The sequence below is a fragment of the Echinococcus granulosus genome, assembly GCF_000524195.1.
Source record: "Echinococcus granulosus chromosome Unknown EG_S00009, whole genome shotgun sequence".
Lineage (NCBI taxonomy): Eukaryota > Metazoa > Platyhelminthes > Cestoda > Cyclophyllidea > Taeniidae > Echinococcus > Echinococcus granulosus.
Window position 1 is genome coordinate 1,398,673 of NW_020170389.1, and position 17,375 is coordinate 1,416,047.

At 41.2% G+C, this 17,375-nt stretch overlaps 1 protein-coding gene across 1 annotated transcript; it reads right to left on the reverse strand. All coding sequences in view use genetic code 11, as the record gives it.

Moving 5' to 3' along the window:
• Nucleotides 1-88: 88 nt before the first annotated feature.
• On the reverse strand, nucleotides 89-16,528 carry EGR_02162 (AT-rich interactive domain-containing protein 3A; the record flags this gene model as incomplete). The annotated part of the gene is made up of 10 exons (XM_024491411.1): nucleotides 89-192; nucleotides 273-486; nucleotides 1,570-1,814; nucleotides 1,891-2,038; nucleotides 2,116-2,620; nucleotides 3,865-4,048; nucleotides 4,525-4,597; nucleotides 5,770-6,411; nucleotides 7,841-8,190; nucleotides 16,393-16,528. 10 exons carry the CDS (start codon nucleotides 16,526-16,528, stop codon nucleotides 89-91), a joined length of 2,601 nt encoding a protein of 866 aa, XP_024354264.1.
• Between the last annotated feature and the right edge of the window lie 847 nt (nucleotides 16,529-17,375).

The window sequence follows — 17,375 nt, forward strand, 5'->3', positions numbered from 1 at the left end:
GATTGTTACGTATTGCAATGGTAAGGGGGCTAGTAGAGTATTTTGTACAAGTAGGCTCGCACACTCCTGAAGTGAGTAAGCAGGGTTTTCACGAAAGCGGTTTGATTCGGCCAAAAAGGACGCCTTGATAGACTACGCCATTGACCTCCATGCACACGACTAATGTGTTTTCCGGCAGTCCAAGTTGATCGCCTTTGAAGTGTAAAGGTGCAAGCATTTAATAATTCCCATTGGCTGACTCATTCAATCCACAAATTCAAAAGTGAACTCACCAGCTTGGGTGCTAATCCTTAGGTTCGGTGCCAATTGAATATTGGATGCCGGAAAATCGCCATTCTCTCGAGGAGTTGCAGTTGGCTTCGCCTGTCGACGATCCTCCACACAGCCGTTCATCGAGTCCTTCTTCTCTGCGAGCCCCAACTTCTGAACGGTACTGCTCATGAATTGCTGGTAGGCGTTCTGCATAGGGATAGTTAAGGCGAGCGGCTGAATATAAAGTGGAAAAAGGACATATTCTTATTTGATTCGTTGTCAAATAGGTCCACCACCGATGCATACGGGGCACTTTAGTCTATCATGTTGTCGTTTCTATATCGTCTATCAATAGCTCCGACAATTTTGCCCATTCCGTATTTTGCTATCACATATTTCTCATGAATTATTCCATTTCAATAATTATTTATCACCACAAAGTAGTAGGCCAAAACGGGATGTTATAGGTTACCCTAAACAACTTTATTATTGTGGATTTATACTTGGAAAGTTTGCTCAAATCATTGTGACTATTTGTGAATAAGAGTTACTCTGCAGCGAAAATGTCAGGTCCGGATATAATTAATCATGATAATCAAGTACATGGTAAACAAATCTCAAAATTGTGGTCTAGTCTTTATCAACTTAGTTTAGATTAACTTGGGCATGCTTTATTCTTGAAAATGAAAGCTAATTGCATTTAATGGTTAACCTGCTAAATAATACGTAATGTTTGCATACTGCGTAGAAATGAGCCTTCCTATTGCAATGATGATACTTGGAGCATATTTGCTAAAACTTCAGATCTACATTATTAAGCAGGAGCATAGTTTCACAACTGATCATTCATTAGTTCACTAATTGATCGCAATCGGCACTGCGTTGATCCTGCCATTTACATCACCATGGATTCAGGAGAAGATGGCCTCTTTGGACAGTCGTCACAACGCCTAAGTCTATCAACGAAATCAAATACATCAACCAGATACCATCGAAACAGAAATTTCTTACCCTACCTAAATGAACTAGTTAGTAACCAACAGCGCTTTGCTGCAATGCTAATATTTTACGTTTTATTCATTGCCATTTATTAAAAAATATATTTTGGAACCATTACGTGATGAGACTCCAGTGTGGTTTTGAAATTGCAGAACAGCTTATCATTTCCTATCTTTCATAAGTGTTTAAGTGGGTTATATTCTGAAATGGTTTCCCTTAGTTCGACTTGAATCCGTCCACTGCCCTTCCGCTATCTTTACCAACGCGCTACTAACATTAAATAAGTAGAATACTGTTCCAAAGAATCAGAAAACTCACTTGCATTAGATCACTCCTTGAGAAGTTGCAATTCGACGTAGTTCCTACATCATTAAGTGGCAAACGTTGTTTCAGGAACTCAGAAAATTGGGTTGCAGCACTTTGTTGACTTTTATCTGGCACTTCCACGTTGGTCGGAAGACGTGGCGATGGAGTTTCTTGTGGCGAGTGTCGTTGGTCTAAATCGAAGGCTGATGTACACTTCGGAAGAGTGGATAACTTCATAGGCTTTAAGTAGCGGTTGGCTATTTGAATAGGCATTCCAATTCACACTTTCTTGGAATCAATTTTTATTTAAACAAGGGTGATTTTAAGACATACCCTCGCTCTTCAGATCAGATTCGAGAGTTGCGGGAGATGAGTAATTGGGCTTGGAGTTAGGCCGCGGCTTGGGACTTGCGGCAGCCGTCACCATGGTAGTTGACGATGAAGACAAACACCGCTGAGGGTATTTTGATCTTTTCTGTTTCTATAGCAAGTCAAAGTCACTTCATGTTTAAATTACGATTACGTCTGCTTAAGCATTTTAGCAGCGTTTAAATTTACTACTAATTGATCGTCATCGAAGTAGGACTTAGCATCAAATGCAGCTGGGGGAGTGGGAGTTGGTGGACGAACAACCGTTGTCGAGGTTGGTACCACCAAACTAGGAAAACCAAAGAAGTGTGTATCGGGGAATATGCTTCCATTTCTTCCCGAATTCGGTGTGGGGAATCCTGGGGGGAGAAGTAGGCCTGAAGGTAAAAGCGACGGGCCGCAGGAGGCGGAGACATTAGGTGGTGGCGGTGGGGGGGGCGGAGGTGCGAGGAGGGAATGGTGAGGAGGAGGTGGATGGGAGAATGTGGCTCCAAGTGACGTGTTGGACAGCGGCTGTCCCGCGGTGCCAGATTGTGCACCTGCGCTCGAACTGGGACCCATGAGCATAGGATACTCGAAGCTGTACGAGGAGCGCCTCGCCTCCCGTCGATTTCCATCAATTGCGGCCTGCAGTTCACTCGGAGTGCTGAGCGCCAGTTTTTCATACTCGTAGGGATAGAGGTATTTCATGTACCTAAGGGTTTAATAACGCACACAACTGTTTGTATCAGTGACTCAGTAGTGGTTAGCCCTAACTGTGGTTAATAATAATTGAATTTAATGTGTGGGCACGAAAACAACAGCTGTGCCACACAACTGTTTGTAACTTTTGCTGCCGCAAACATTCTACCTGTTACTTCCTGCACCAAGCTATCATGAGTCACCACCGAGTTAAATTCTACTCCCGGATGGGCTTCCGTTAAGCCCTACTCGTGTTGAAAAGTTCGTGTTCAATTTCACAGTTTTCGGCCACACCGACTGTCAGCTTGCGCGTCACAGATGCCAAGGGTATCAAAAGTTTGACGCTTGAAAACCGTGAAGTAAGTTGACCATTGCAATGTGACATTGGAATTTACAAATAATGCTTTCCAAATTGACAGCTTTAGTTACATGATCAATGGGTAAAATTCCATTCTAACTTCTTACCTATCCTAAGTTTCTGCAATTTATATTATTCCGTCGCAATCCTGAAGCTTATAAGTTTGAAATCTTATGTACTTAGCTAACTATATAGCATTAAAATGTATATAGATCCCATCTAAATGTAAAACACTCTAAACCGCCATTGATATCAGTGAAACAGTTCAGCACTTCTGTTTTTGAACAAGTTCTGGAAAACCCGAGAATCCGACTGATAGGTCTCACTGGCTGAGGTGGATTAGTTTCACCCCCCCCCCCCCAAATACTGATTGGACGATATGATCCGAACCTTCCCCCTTTAATCCCAAATGAGTGAGTTTTTCTCTCCCAACCAGTTAACAAACATCCAATGAGCAAATTTGATTCATCTCTCGATAGAGGAGTATGTATGCGTGCGTCCACATTTATTAGCCTATTAGATGATGAAGATTGCCCGCTGCGTGCGCGCATGTGTGCATGTGTATCCAGGTGGGATGGTGGGAGGGGTCAAGAGGAAAGGCAGGGGAAGGGAAGGGGGAAGAGTGAAAATAGTTTCGTGGAATTCGTATTTCCCTGCTGCCACACACGCAAATTTTTTGACATGACCGCAACAGCTGTCGTGCCATGGAGATAATTAACCACGAAGTGAGTGAGAGCTGCAGTTGCGGATGGAGTGGTTGAGTCAAATTCGCCCTTTTGCCCACACATTTCATTTAATGTTATCACTCCCTTCTTGTGTTGGAACATAGGGAGCACAAAATCACTCGGTGGACACCATACTTTCAGCTTGAAAAAAGACGAATAAACATAGCAACTCACTGTGTTCTCAACGTAAATGCAGCACTGGTAATGGAAGAGGGTAACTGAAGGCCCTTCGTTATTTCACGCCAGAGTTTCTTGTTAATGACCTCAACTAGACCGCCTCTAGTCACCACAAGCCTATACAACTCGTACAAATCGAGCACCTGCTTCGCCATTATTGGAATTCGGTTGACGGGTGAGCCTAAAAATAGAAGGCACATTTATTCATTCATTTATTTTGTGCACTTAAACAAGTTCTCAAATTCTAGAGTTTAAGTGAATTTAAACGACCTTCTTTTCTAACAAAAGCCTCCACTTCAACTTACGATACATATTAATTTCATACATGCTAAAATAAACTAACGAAAGGACAGAACTTTTTGAATTTTCGAAGTTGAATAGCTTGCATGACTGTTAGTTTGTTAATTATGCTGCCTAATTATGCCCGATTGCAAGGGGAGAGCGATGCCATGCATGAAATGATTAACATTATTTTGGTCGTGCACACACACATACAGAGAGATACAATTCGGTAGGGGAAATCTCATTTGTGAACTTAACACGTCGCGCCTGATTTTCTCATTAACTACCGGCGCTGATGATGGAAGACAATTTCGTTGGCTAATTAGCACACCAATTGCGCGAGTGGTCTTTTACACCAAAAATGGGTACACATACCTCTTTTTTGCATGAAATTGAACAAATCGTCCAGGAACTCCTTCCTCTTGGGGTCTGAGGATAGTTCGTACAGCTGAAACAAAAATGTAACTGCATAGGCTACACGAAGTCACACCTCTTCTTAAAGTACAGATGGATCCAGAAGATCTGAATGCTAACGATTGTACGAGGATTCAGATGGCTTCAACTAGACCCAGGTCAGGAATAAATTGAGTGACTGCTTGGTTGATATTTGCCTCGAGAGAAGGGGAGGGGGAGAGATAAATATTTCAATCGGGTGCATGCGGTATTCCCTAGGGGGCGTGCGTGTATGTGCGTGGCCTGGGGTACGCGCCTGTCCACTACCTCCCCCTCCCCCACGAAAAATTAATTCTGCCATGGTGAAGAGATGTATTCAATTAAGTCAAGTGCGAAAATAATCTCGGGATGCCTGGTGAAGGAAACTCACTTCCCTCCGTTAAATAATGTACGATCAATTCCTCAGGGATTTCGGAATGCATATGTGTTGATTTCAGACGATAATTGGAATTCAGAAGAAAGTGCATTGAGAGGAGGATTTTTTACCCCTGAATCATTCCTTTTCCTCATTAGATGTTCGCAGAATTGAATAAACCATTGTGTTTATTATCCCTGTGTGCTTGACCTTAAATGACTTGGTATTTAGGGTGATCAAATATTCCTGTTATATCAGCATAAAAATTAGTAGCCCTGAATTCTAACTCTATCACGTCTGAACTGCAGCGACAGACCAGATTATCAGAGAAAACTGATCAAAAACTCCAGTGACTACGAGAAGCAGTGCAGCATAAAACCTGTTAAATTTTTTATGCTTTAAGTAGATCCCTACTTCATCTACTATTGTTGGTACATCCATCGCCACCACCAATACCGAAAATGCATTACCTTTAGGTTGGAAATTATCATCTAGCGTAAACACACAGTCTGAGTTGTCGTCCCAGGAGAACGACTTGAATGCAATCATCCGTATGGCAGTCTTTTTGCAACACCTCTAGGCACAATCTGCATAATTTATCGGGAGTATGTTAAACCGTCCGTTGCTGAGTTGATCAATCCTATGGGAGCATTTGACTCTTTTTCAGCAGTAGCTAAGAAGGGCAATTGCCTGATTATTCACCTATCTTTGATGATCCTGTTTAATAATACAACAATTATATATTGACCTCTGTGCTGAAAGAAATAGCATCTCATTTTAACCAACACAGTGGACACTTTATGAAATCTCACCTGCTTGAACTGCTCTTGGAATGTCCAGTGATGTCCAGCCTGACTTGCATCTGGCATTACTTCCACCCCTTCAACGGAAGACCCAGCACCCGAAAGGAGCATAGGACTTCCTGACCTCGAGGAAGAACCGCCATCTTTTTCCTCTGGTCCTTCAGCATCTCCTTGAAGTCTTGAAGGTAAACCTGGTGGTTGAAACCCTCCAGAGGCAAATGCTGCTGCAGCTGCTGCCAGCATTGGGTTCCAAGGAGAAGCTGTGCTTCCAGGTACGAGGCCACCTCCTGAAGACTGTTGAAATAAAGGATTTATCGCCATAGCAGCTGCTGCTGCCAACGCGCTAGCACCAAGAGGTACTGGATCACTATTGGTAGTTGTTGTGATTGCAGGCATACTTGGAGTGACTGCAGCAGCGCGACCAGAAGGAAATAGTGGTGGGAAATTTTTCGGCAACATGGCGATACGGGAGTTCGCGGAATCGGGAACAACGTCTCCCCACAGAGGCAGTGGTGGATAGTGTGGCAGGTCCTTGGACGACTCTGACTCCTGTTGCTGTTGTGGTGGTTGCTGCGGTTTTGAGGAAGGCGACTCTTCCGCTCCATTTTTAATCCGAGGTGGCAGTGGTTGCGGTAGCTGAGGTTGCTGGTCCTGAAAGGAAGTAAGACAGTGGCTGCAAGTTGTTCTCTAATCCACAAATTGATACCGGATTAAATTAATGACCTCATGAGGGTATGTTGGGAAAACCTCGTAGAAAGAGCCGTTAATTGGGTTCCAGGATTGGACAGCCGTACTGATGCATATCAACAGCTGTGCCCGGATTATCATCAATCAGACATATGTTGCTACTGTCTCAACATTGCATAACAGTTGTTCGTGTCTACTAGGATCTAATATTTTTCCTAAGGTATTTAGTAGGATGTATGCATTTAAGTAAGGTTATACGTAATAACACAACTGTTTCTTATTTATCGGTCAGTCTTATTCAGCACAGTTGACTGTTAATCTGTCACCTACTGATCATACTAATTGATATAATTATTACCTGTTTACTGATACCCCCATCTATTTGATTTACCATTTTCCTTTAACCTATTTAAATCATCATTACTTAAGTTACAAGTTCATTTGACTGACCATTTATATCAATGCTGTGTGGCCAACTTCGAAGGGCACTAACAAGCTGTCTTTTTGTGAATGGAGAGATAAGCAATATCACTCATTGGGTTGTAAACCTCCTTGTTTTGACGAGATACTATGTATGCCAGCAATTAGTCATATCTTGACTTACTTTAACACTAGCACCTAATTTAAAAATCATGTTTGAAACAATTGACACTGACTTCCACCAATGCTTTTGACCTGACTGTTGTCTGGAGGGATTTGGCAAATGTGAAGTTGCTCTAGTCGTTTGCTTGAGAGGTGTCAGCACTGGCAAATTATTCCAATTACTAGAGGTGCAGAAAAAGTGCTTGTGGTGGTGAAGAATTTGCCAGTTTGAAGGAATGTAAACCCAATGAGCACCAGTGCCACCTCCTCAATATTCACAGTTTTTGTCACACTCCCCGATTTGGCTGTACATGAAAATTTTGCATTATATCAAACAATTAAAGAAGGAATTTTCGAATTGCTGTTACTTGCACATCACCAGTGACAGGCATGATGGTGGCGGCAGTGGATTTAGGGACATTCACCATCTTCGATATCACATCCATCATTGTGTTATTTCAATACAAATGTTTGTACATGGATGTGGTGAAAAGCACCGCGCTTTGGTGTGTGCATTTGTTTTTGTAAGATTCACAATGCCTCTATGACATCTGCGCAAACGGGCATACATATACGCAAAATGCAGGATATTAGCTCGAAGAAGTGAATGCACTTTCTTTTGTGCTGATTGCTTTTCTCTTTCTTCTTCGCCTATTTCCCCTCTCCCACTTTTCCCGCATCGCTTTGTTTAGTTACCTTCTTTTTAGTTTAAAATTAATGGTTTCTGGCAAACGGTTCTAAGCGCGTACACATTCTTTCAAGTTTTGTGAATCAAAATCCTGCAATCATGCTCAGGTTTAAAATCACTTACTCCCTTAGACGAAAAACTGCTGGCACTAGTGCACAGCGAATCGCTGCTACATTCGTGCGTTGGTTGAGATGGTGCTGTGAGGCCTTCTCCCTCTCCTGAGGTAGAGTGTTGTTTTGGCTCTAGACACCGCTTCTTCGCCGGTGGCTGTGGAGATGCTGAACGCACATTGCTAGCACAGAAGGGTCCTTCAGCAAAGCGCGGATAGGTTGGAGAACCCGTCACCATGTCAGAAAGAATGGGACTGGAATTATGAGCCCCACTTCCTGTTATCGGCGGGCTCTTATCTCCAGATTGTGGAAAAAGCAGGTTTGGAAGCGGTGCTCGAACAGGCGATCCGGCCATTATAACTTCTAGAAGGCAATAGAGGGCTCTGAAGCTTGTATTACGTTGGAAGATTTTGGCTTTATTAGTAAAATTCCCACGCACTCACTCCAAGCATTCTCATTTAGGATATCCTTTAGAATCTGGAAAGGGGTGAATTTCAATCCTGTGGGCCATTTCCCATGTCAACTTGGATTTGCAAGGCTAAATTAGTCTTTTGCGTTGGCCAATAGAAGGCGGTTTAAAAAGAACAAGGCGGAATGCATACCTTTACCTTTTGCAGCTTTCACAGAGGTGGAGTTGATGATTTTCATCAAAGATTATTTCTACTCCCCTGAGGAGGTGAGAAAAGTCTTTGTGTTTTTGTAAACTATGGCTTTGGATATGAGAAAAGGGCACTGCGCCCTTGCCAGAAACTAAAATTTCATCCTCATCACAACAGGCCGCCAACATAATTAAAAATTAGGCTTTTCGTTTCCCCTTTCCCCTTTTATGAAAACACCACGGCCTATATCTTATTTTATAAACTCACGTGAAGAAGGTAGGATTGCAAATGGTTGGAAAACTTTTCACAAAAAAATGCTCATTACAACTAGGATGTGCACTAGAATGAATGTACTTATCTTGTAAGGCTACTAAATAAAATAGCTGTGATCGGTAAATCCAAGGAAGTATATTTCGATGCCCTGAAAATTATTGGAAGAGTTTGTTAAAAGGAAAAACTTTTATTTTTTGTGTAACTTTTGTTAATGAGGCGAATCCTTCGCAGACTTATTTTGTGCAACTGTTATTTGTTTTCAGTGATCACTAAATAATCTCTTCAAATTTGTGTTTGTACATCTTTGACCAAAGTTGATCTAAATATTTCAGAAACCTCATCAGAAAAGCAAAGTCTTATAAAGACATCACAGGCACCAATATATCAAGCCTAAGAGCTATTTTAGTGTTGACTAACATTTGTGATCAATGCGAGAATGGTAGACAACGATTTAAAGGGCCAGACCTAGTCCGAAATGCAAAAAAGATCATGCTACCATTTAGAAGATGTAGCTCCATCTTTGTAACGAATCCATGTAAGTTTGTTTGACAGAACTCACAGATTTCGCTTCAGAAAAAACCGAATTTAAGGGGTAAATGCGTTTATCAAAAGCTGTATACGAAATCTTATGTTGGTTGTATGGGCTTCCAAACGTCTCATGCATATTTAGAGGAACAAATAACCTAGTTAAACGCACGAGTTAGCGGCTATGTTTGAAGCTCTTGAGAAATTAAATTGGGCAAATTTGAGTAGTGAGGCCACTTTTTTGTCGCTTTGTTGTACTTTTATACGCATTTCGAAGAAATATAATTTGTTTGGAACAGCGCGTTTTAATACTGCTGGTAGTTGTTAGATGTCATCCGTACTAACTAGCGTCTAATTGGTCTGTGCGGTTTTCTGTTCTAGAAACTATATTACAGGCCGAACAACTGGTAATCCTCACCGCTGCTACACCACTGTTGCCACACACCCTTCACGCGCCAGTAAAAGCAAATGGGCGGTCCCTGTAGTGTTCCCGTTTCTAAAGGTCATAGTAATAATTCAGTTAAAAGCCCCGCGTGCACATGTGTGCCCTTGCGTGCGTGCGTGTGCACGCACTCGCCTGTCCGACTACCTAACTGCCTCCTGCCCATGAAGATGTAATGTTTCAGGCCTTGTGCGCAATTTTCGACCAGGCGATACGACCGTAAGCCTGACCCCATCTTATTGATGCGCAATATCGCCTGATATTAGTAAGTAAGTTATTATTGCGCTAGCACGACCGCCTTTTATTGACCGTTCAGCTCCGCGCCTGGTGATATGACCTGAATACAAGCGTGCATATGTAATGAACGCCTCGTAAAAACCATACCACTGATGCATTTGAAAGAAAGGGGAGAAAGAGTGTGTTGCATATAGAGCATTGCTTTGAATGCGTTTTAAGTCGACCCCGACTGACAATAAAATAATTTCCAGTTAGTTTCTCATTATTTTCTGTGATCATTCAAACCAGAACTAAATCATGCTCCATTACTGTGGTAAATATGAAAAATCCAAATATATATATAGCAAAAATGCGCCAGCTATATCGAAATGACAAGAGCACTTCATGTCCATTTTAAGTGAAACATAAGAAAGCTATAAAGGCCGATGAACCGTCGTCTATCTTTGCAAAGCTTAGAATTACTTCAACGAATAGAATGTCATGAGGGATTGTGTCAATAAAATCTTAAGTCATGGCATATATTTTATCCCTCACTTCTGCTGCTGATGTGATTGTATTTTATACTGTGTAAGATTATTCCACAAAAATTTAGATCTTAAAGAACTATGAAGACTAACGCAGATATTCCTTTACATCTGACAAGCTGTTCAAACAAGAAAAGCAATTTTTTGAGTAACTTAGCGCAAGCGGTAAATGTCCATTTATTTAGTCACTGTTTAACTCAGACAAAATTTAATGACTAAAATTAATAGAAATTCTCACCCTAAATTACAATTTTACTTTTATTTAACAAAATCTGCTAAGGACAGAGCAAAACCGGTACTAAAGCGTTTCATGATTGATGTGTTAAAGTCGTCTTACATTCAGCTCACACTCGTTGCGTCGTACAACTACTGTTACCTGGGTATCAAAACTTTCTTTACCAGTGTCATGCATACGAGAACCGTGTTCTCTGTCCCTGTACGACAAGTGGTTACCCTAAATCTGTCTCAAGTAGATTGGTTGAGTTTACAACGGTAAAATAGATGTGGAATGTTCGTGGTATGAAGATGGCTACAATATTTGTTCTCCGTATTTATCGATGTCAAAGTCGAACAGTACGACATCTAAGCTGTGATGTTCCATTTTCTTTTGATTACAAGCGCCTTGTGGACTCTTGATATTCTTTGTAAAATTCTTTGATTGTATGGGTTTAGTAGTTTTATGATACATTCTTGGGCTACTCTAAGTTCAAGAATTTTGGTTTAAAGTCAATTGACGCCACTATTTCAAGCTTCAATCATCCGCATGTGAACGATATAGCTATTGGAGAGCTTATTTTATGGATTAATATTAGCGTGTCAAATGGAATAGTTGCCTCAGCAACTGTATCATATCTACAAACACACCAATATGGCCGACTTCCCGATAAGGTCATAAAACGGTTCAAGCTTAATCTTTACTGCCCTCAATTAATCCATATTCGCTTCACAACTCATTGCTTCAGAATTGATCACACAAAGTGGGGTATGATATGCATGTATGTTACCATGATATACATCTTTAATAACAACTGCTCCACTGGCAAAAGCGGTGCCGATGGGCACCGGTCAGTGCTAACATCGGAATCAGATGTGCATTTGAAATGCTAAATAAGTCAAATTAAAATTTATGGAAAAATATAATTCCTAATATGTAAAACTTGGAATAGCTGTTTCGTGCAATCCCGCGTTGGATTATGGCGGAGTAATATATTATTTCGCCCTTTGTAATGATACGCATGAAGGCACTTGGAATGTGTGTGTGAAATGAAGGTTTTTGAGTCTACTCATAATAGAGAAGGGTTTCAATTCAGCAGATACGGCAATTCTGGGGCTGTTGTTTAAGCATGCAGAGAGCTTTCTCAAAACTGTCAGATTGGCTGCAACGCACCACTTACAATTAAAGGAAAAATAGAAAACAAAACAAAAGAATGACCACTCTACACAAAAAACTGTAGGTTGAGGCTTTAATGAACGCTTTAAATGAAAAACATATCACTCCTTCTGGATGTAGGATACTGCCCGTCTATTAAAAGCTTGTTTATTCATGCATCACATTTATGCGAGCAAGTTAAAAGCACAGGAGGGCTGTTCACGTAGAAATGTAAAATGTGTACAGACTTGGTTGTGTAAAATTTACAAAACAGTAGGAAAAAGCATTAATGATTCGCAGTTAAATTACTAAACGGTGGAGATGCTGGTTATTGTGGCGGGTATTCAATCCAATATATGTATTTGGAGCTAAATAGGTCGAAGGACTTACTAGACCCGGAAGTGGCAATCGTTGGGAAAGACAGCTTTTAAATGAGTGGATGGCAGTGGGAGGCGAAATCGTGACACTGCTCTTCACTTGTCCGGACGTGCAGTCTAAAAGGCATGTTCTACTCTATTCACACCAATCAGCTACCTCCGCGCATGTGCACACGTTCTCGCTAGGGGAATTAACTTGATTTCCTCCTCATCAATAATTGGCTAATCATGTGCATCCGCGCATGCGTAAATGTATGCATTTGTCCGTACGTGCGCAGGTGCGCACATGCGTGTATAAACGCACACTAGCGTGCACGAGGAAAGAAAGGGGGGTGGGCTATTTATTAACACGAAATTTTACGGCTACGCAACATTGGCGTCTGATTTTAGGGGCACAGGTGGGTTGAATGGGCTTATGAGATTGCCCTCGCAAGTCAATCCAACACGGCCCAGATAGGTGACACGAAGCACACGCCCAGAATGACCTAGCGAAATTCGATAACACGTAATTAATTTTTTCGTGATAACGCAACGTGGGATTCAGGTCATGCCTTAAAATCTATTTAAAACGGAAAAGTTTGGGCCTTTACAAAGTGCAGAAATTCCCTCAGAAGCTAGACAGTATCTTTAATAATGGTGGATTTGTCAAAGTGCGTGTGCATGCCGGCCGGCAGTTGCTGGGGCCCCGACCTCCGTACCGACTTGACAAATTCCTTACGGAGACAAAACAGTTGTTTGTTCAAATCAAAATAGGCCGGCCGCGCGCATGTGTATTAAGTGGTGGTTGCTGCGGTAGTAGGTGGTGATGGGAGTGAGAGGAACGACGGAAGTAATGGCGAAACCACATCTTAATAATCAAGTACCCGTAACCAGGTGAACGCATTTCGTGCATATGTTTCTGTGCTTATATGTGACACGTGGTAGATACAACAGCTGTGTCCTGATGACGAGAATCGCTGTATTCAATATTAACCACCACCACTGCTACTACCAACACCACCATCAAAACATGCGGATATTGTCAAGTACACAGATTTGATGATGACAGGAAAGCTTCTAGTTGCCCTCCTGCTGACTTATCCGCCTGCTTGCAAACACGTATTTTCATACCTACGAATGAACAGTTGCCAATTAATATCTGCATTAAAGCGTAATTAAGTTTATCTCCAAGTATAAAACGCAGTGTGCAAAGCGGTCCTCCATAAGGAGATTAGTAGATAGTTTTGCATTAGCCAGATGCTTTGCCATGCCATTCGAATCACGTTTACCATAAGGCAAAGTCTAGCGTTCCAAACACAAGAGCAACTAAGATCAAATTAGCTTATAATTTTGGCAACTTTAACATATCAAATTTCGGATGGAGGTGTCATTAAATTAAGAGATAATTGTGATGCTCAAAGAGGATTTGATTTGTCTCTGTTGAAAGCTACTTAAGCCATGGTAATGTGTTGGATTCACTTCAGGCCAACAGTAAATGCGGATCCTGCTATTACATAAATATTTACCAAACTTTAAAGAAATGCTGTTTAATCTGCAAATTTCATTGAGAGTATGGCTGGTTACCGCAATTTTGCAGAAAAATCTAGTCACTGCTCACAGTGTGATAGCTAATGAAAAAAGGCGATAATTTGAAATATCCAACAAATCAAATAGCATGCAAAGTTTTAAAATCTTAGTGCTTTTTGGCTCCCAATTATCTTTCCAAACTGAAGCTTGGCTAGGTACTTGTGATTTTAAAGAAGGTTTGATTTGTAGATCAGATTATAATAAACTAATAAAAATCCTGACCTTTATAATAAAGTCGATTACGAAATTTTGTTGAAGACCGGCGAATTAAAAATAAACATAATCAAAAGCGAACTTTAACTGTCTCCAGATTGTTCAAGTGGAAATTCACAAAGTATAGCCTATTTTAGCTGTGGCAAATATCCTGAAATTCTTTTTTTGGAAAAGGGATCGTACGAACGGAGAAGGGTATGGTGACAGTTACCTTGGGGAAAAATCGTTAATTTAAAATTGCCTTAAATCCTGACCCAATTTTCAAGGCGATGGATATGACCGGAACGACCTCACCCCAGATCCACTTGATATAGATGACTCCACGAAATCCCAGATTACAGAGTCCATGAAGTGCAAGACCGGCAAAATCTCATACACTCATACAAGTGCGTGGCTGGAAAATTGCACTGCTGTAAAAAAGGGTGCACAAACACAATAACCACCAGTGCTTCTCCAATCCAAAGCTATAAAATCGCGAGCTTGATCGAACACGTTTGCATTCTGGAGTTCGTTGAATTAATCAAAAACATCCAGAATTCACTCACCTACGTTCCCTCCATCTTTTCTCCCTCTCCCCATTCCCTTCTCGTACGTGGCTCTTGGTGTTCATCGCACATTACAGACGCCAGTATTGAGTTGTCGTGACAGAGGGGAGGGAAGACAAACACACACTGTACCAGGTGTTCATTCGTAAACAGACGATACCTCATAAATTGCCTCCCCTCACCTCCTCTCCTCCCCTCCCCCTTATAACGTCCATTGTGGCCTCAGCATTAGTAGGAGGTGTAGCAGTAGTAGTAAATTTAAAATGACATTGTTATTATACAGGTAGGTGAGTTGAGGCGGGTCAGAACACGTTCGCCATTGATAATGAATTATCATTCTCTCGATTGGTGCATGTGTATCAGACCGTGTTGATTCCCTCCCCACACTGCAAATGTAGCACATTTTCTCAAAAGGCGCGTGATCCGGTATCACACAAAAGTTTACTGTTTCCCTCTGGTCGAAACATTCTCAATTTTGGCAAGTCGTGTTTTACAATTTGATTTGCAGCAGATCGTCAGACCGAGGAAACCAGCTTGCCGCAGCCAATGAGCCTTCAAAGACAATAGTCACTAAAATCTCAGCAATTGCAAGCCTCAGAGAGGGATGAGGAATTACTTAAGCCAAACCGGCAATCGTAAGAGATTAAGGACTATCATTCCAAATACTCTCTCATCCATGCAATGATCATTTGTGAATGCGCATTAACTGGGCTAATAGACGCTGTTTTCAGGAATAATTACTCGTGAGGTTGGGTAAATAGCGCAACATAGCGCAATTCCGGATTGGACTACGAAAATAACGCGTTTGTATAGGCATGAAGGTGTGGAGATGATCATCCGCGAATCAAAATCTGTACACACATACAGCCACACAAACACACACGCACAAAACGCTTTTGGCAGTATCAGACTGAACGTAAAAAACACTTGCAGCTAGATTTGGTCCGCGATTTCATCCGCTGTCAGCATTTGGGGCTGCCAATTTGCACAAAATGTCATAAATGTTCAAAAAATTGCCATATAGGTCATGCATGACAGATTGAGTGTTTTAAAGATGCGATTTTATTGCTTACTTACGAGTGCCAGGTTTAATGACGAGGTGATGGGATGGGATGTAATGAATGATGCAGTTATACAGGCATAAAAATTGCAAAAAATGTTTGATGCCAATTAAGCAAGTCAATGGGATTGTGAAACACTTTCAATTGAAGGCATTGGGAATGGTACCAAGTCACTTAACATTTTACGACGAAGTAATTTAAGGGTGTATGGAACAATGAAAACCTTAGGTATGGTCGGACTAAAAATGCAATTAAAAGGTAGTGTAAACCTTTTAGCATTCAAGAACTTTTATATCAGAGGATTAGGAAAGACCTTATTTCCCTACTTTCCTATCATAAAGTATCGTAGCACAATCTACGTTACTAAAACTATAAATCCATTTAAAAATACAACTAGACCTACTTTCTCACCAAAGCAACATTATTTACACGCAAATAAGAATGAGGCACTCCTGATACAACTTAACCACTGAAAAATTTATTCCATACCAGCTAAATCGTAAATAAGGTGTAGGAGGCAGTAAATGAAGAAGGTGGTCTCAAAAACGTGGAACTCCTTATGCGAGCCACTGGGTGCGTAATGGGATAATCAGTAAGGGCACTCCACTCCCCAACCCTGCTTCCCAATTGCCTGCCTAATTGCGAGGGGATAACAGGCCACAGCTAATCGCTCAATAAATCACCTCCTGAAGGTGGTACGGACGGGCACACGAGCACGTCCCCTTGTTGGTTTTTCGGTTTTTATGCACCGAAATTGGATAATTGGGAGGCATTGCGTTCTCCTCTTTTCTTTCTCGCACCCTTTGGCATTATCATCCCATTTATCTAATTTACCAGCACCACCAAACACCGGTTTCTTAATCACTTTGGCGCGTGTATTCTCGTGTACGTGGGTTGGTATGTCATCCGCACCTTGTTTGCATGAGACAAAAAGCCAAGGTGACTGTTCATTTCGCTTTCCCCTTCCCATGTCATGGCATTTTTGTGCCTGCGTGCGAGTTCGCATTTGGGAGAACATCCAACCGAGACCTTGACTTTCTCAATAACTCCTAAAATTCTTTCCTCTCTAGATGCATCAACCATTAACTGTGTAAAACAACCATACCACACAAATCCCTTCATCACTGCAGGCTAGGTAAGCACAAATAAACGTAGCATTATACGGAGCGGTTGTGATGTTGAATTTACTTTTAAAGCCTATCAAAGTGAATTTATATATTTACTGTTAAAAATTCTGCATTTGCAAAATCTGGATATGGTCTGTGAGATTTTATGTTTGTCAATTAAATTCTGACCTATTCTATAATTGTTACAGTAATAGTAAGGAGCTGAACGTTTGCCAGAGAAATAAGAAGTTTCATTGTAAAAATGACCAAAGTGGTGACATCATGATTCAAAAAAGGAGGATAGGGAAATGAAGTCTGAGCCGGTGTCTCGTAATTAAAAATATAAAAAAGTATTCATGTTCAGGGAATGGGTTTTATATGCAATCGATGTAACAGATAAACCAAAAACACTGGAGATAATAAAGCAAAGCTATTTAAAGAACAATTTGTGCTGAGTCAGAAGATTAAGCACAACTGGTTATAAACCTGTGAAACTTTAAAACTACCTATTAATGATATAATTTAGACATTTTTATCATATTTTCCTTACACTCAGAACTAGATGATCAATGCATCTTCCTGAAAGACCTTATTTGCTTTACACTTTGTTTTGGTTTCAGGAGCACTTAAGGCTCCGCTTCGCACTTTTGCTGGGCGGCATGGCCTCCATGCTATCATCCTTCTATACGTCGATGATACATATTTAGCTCA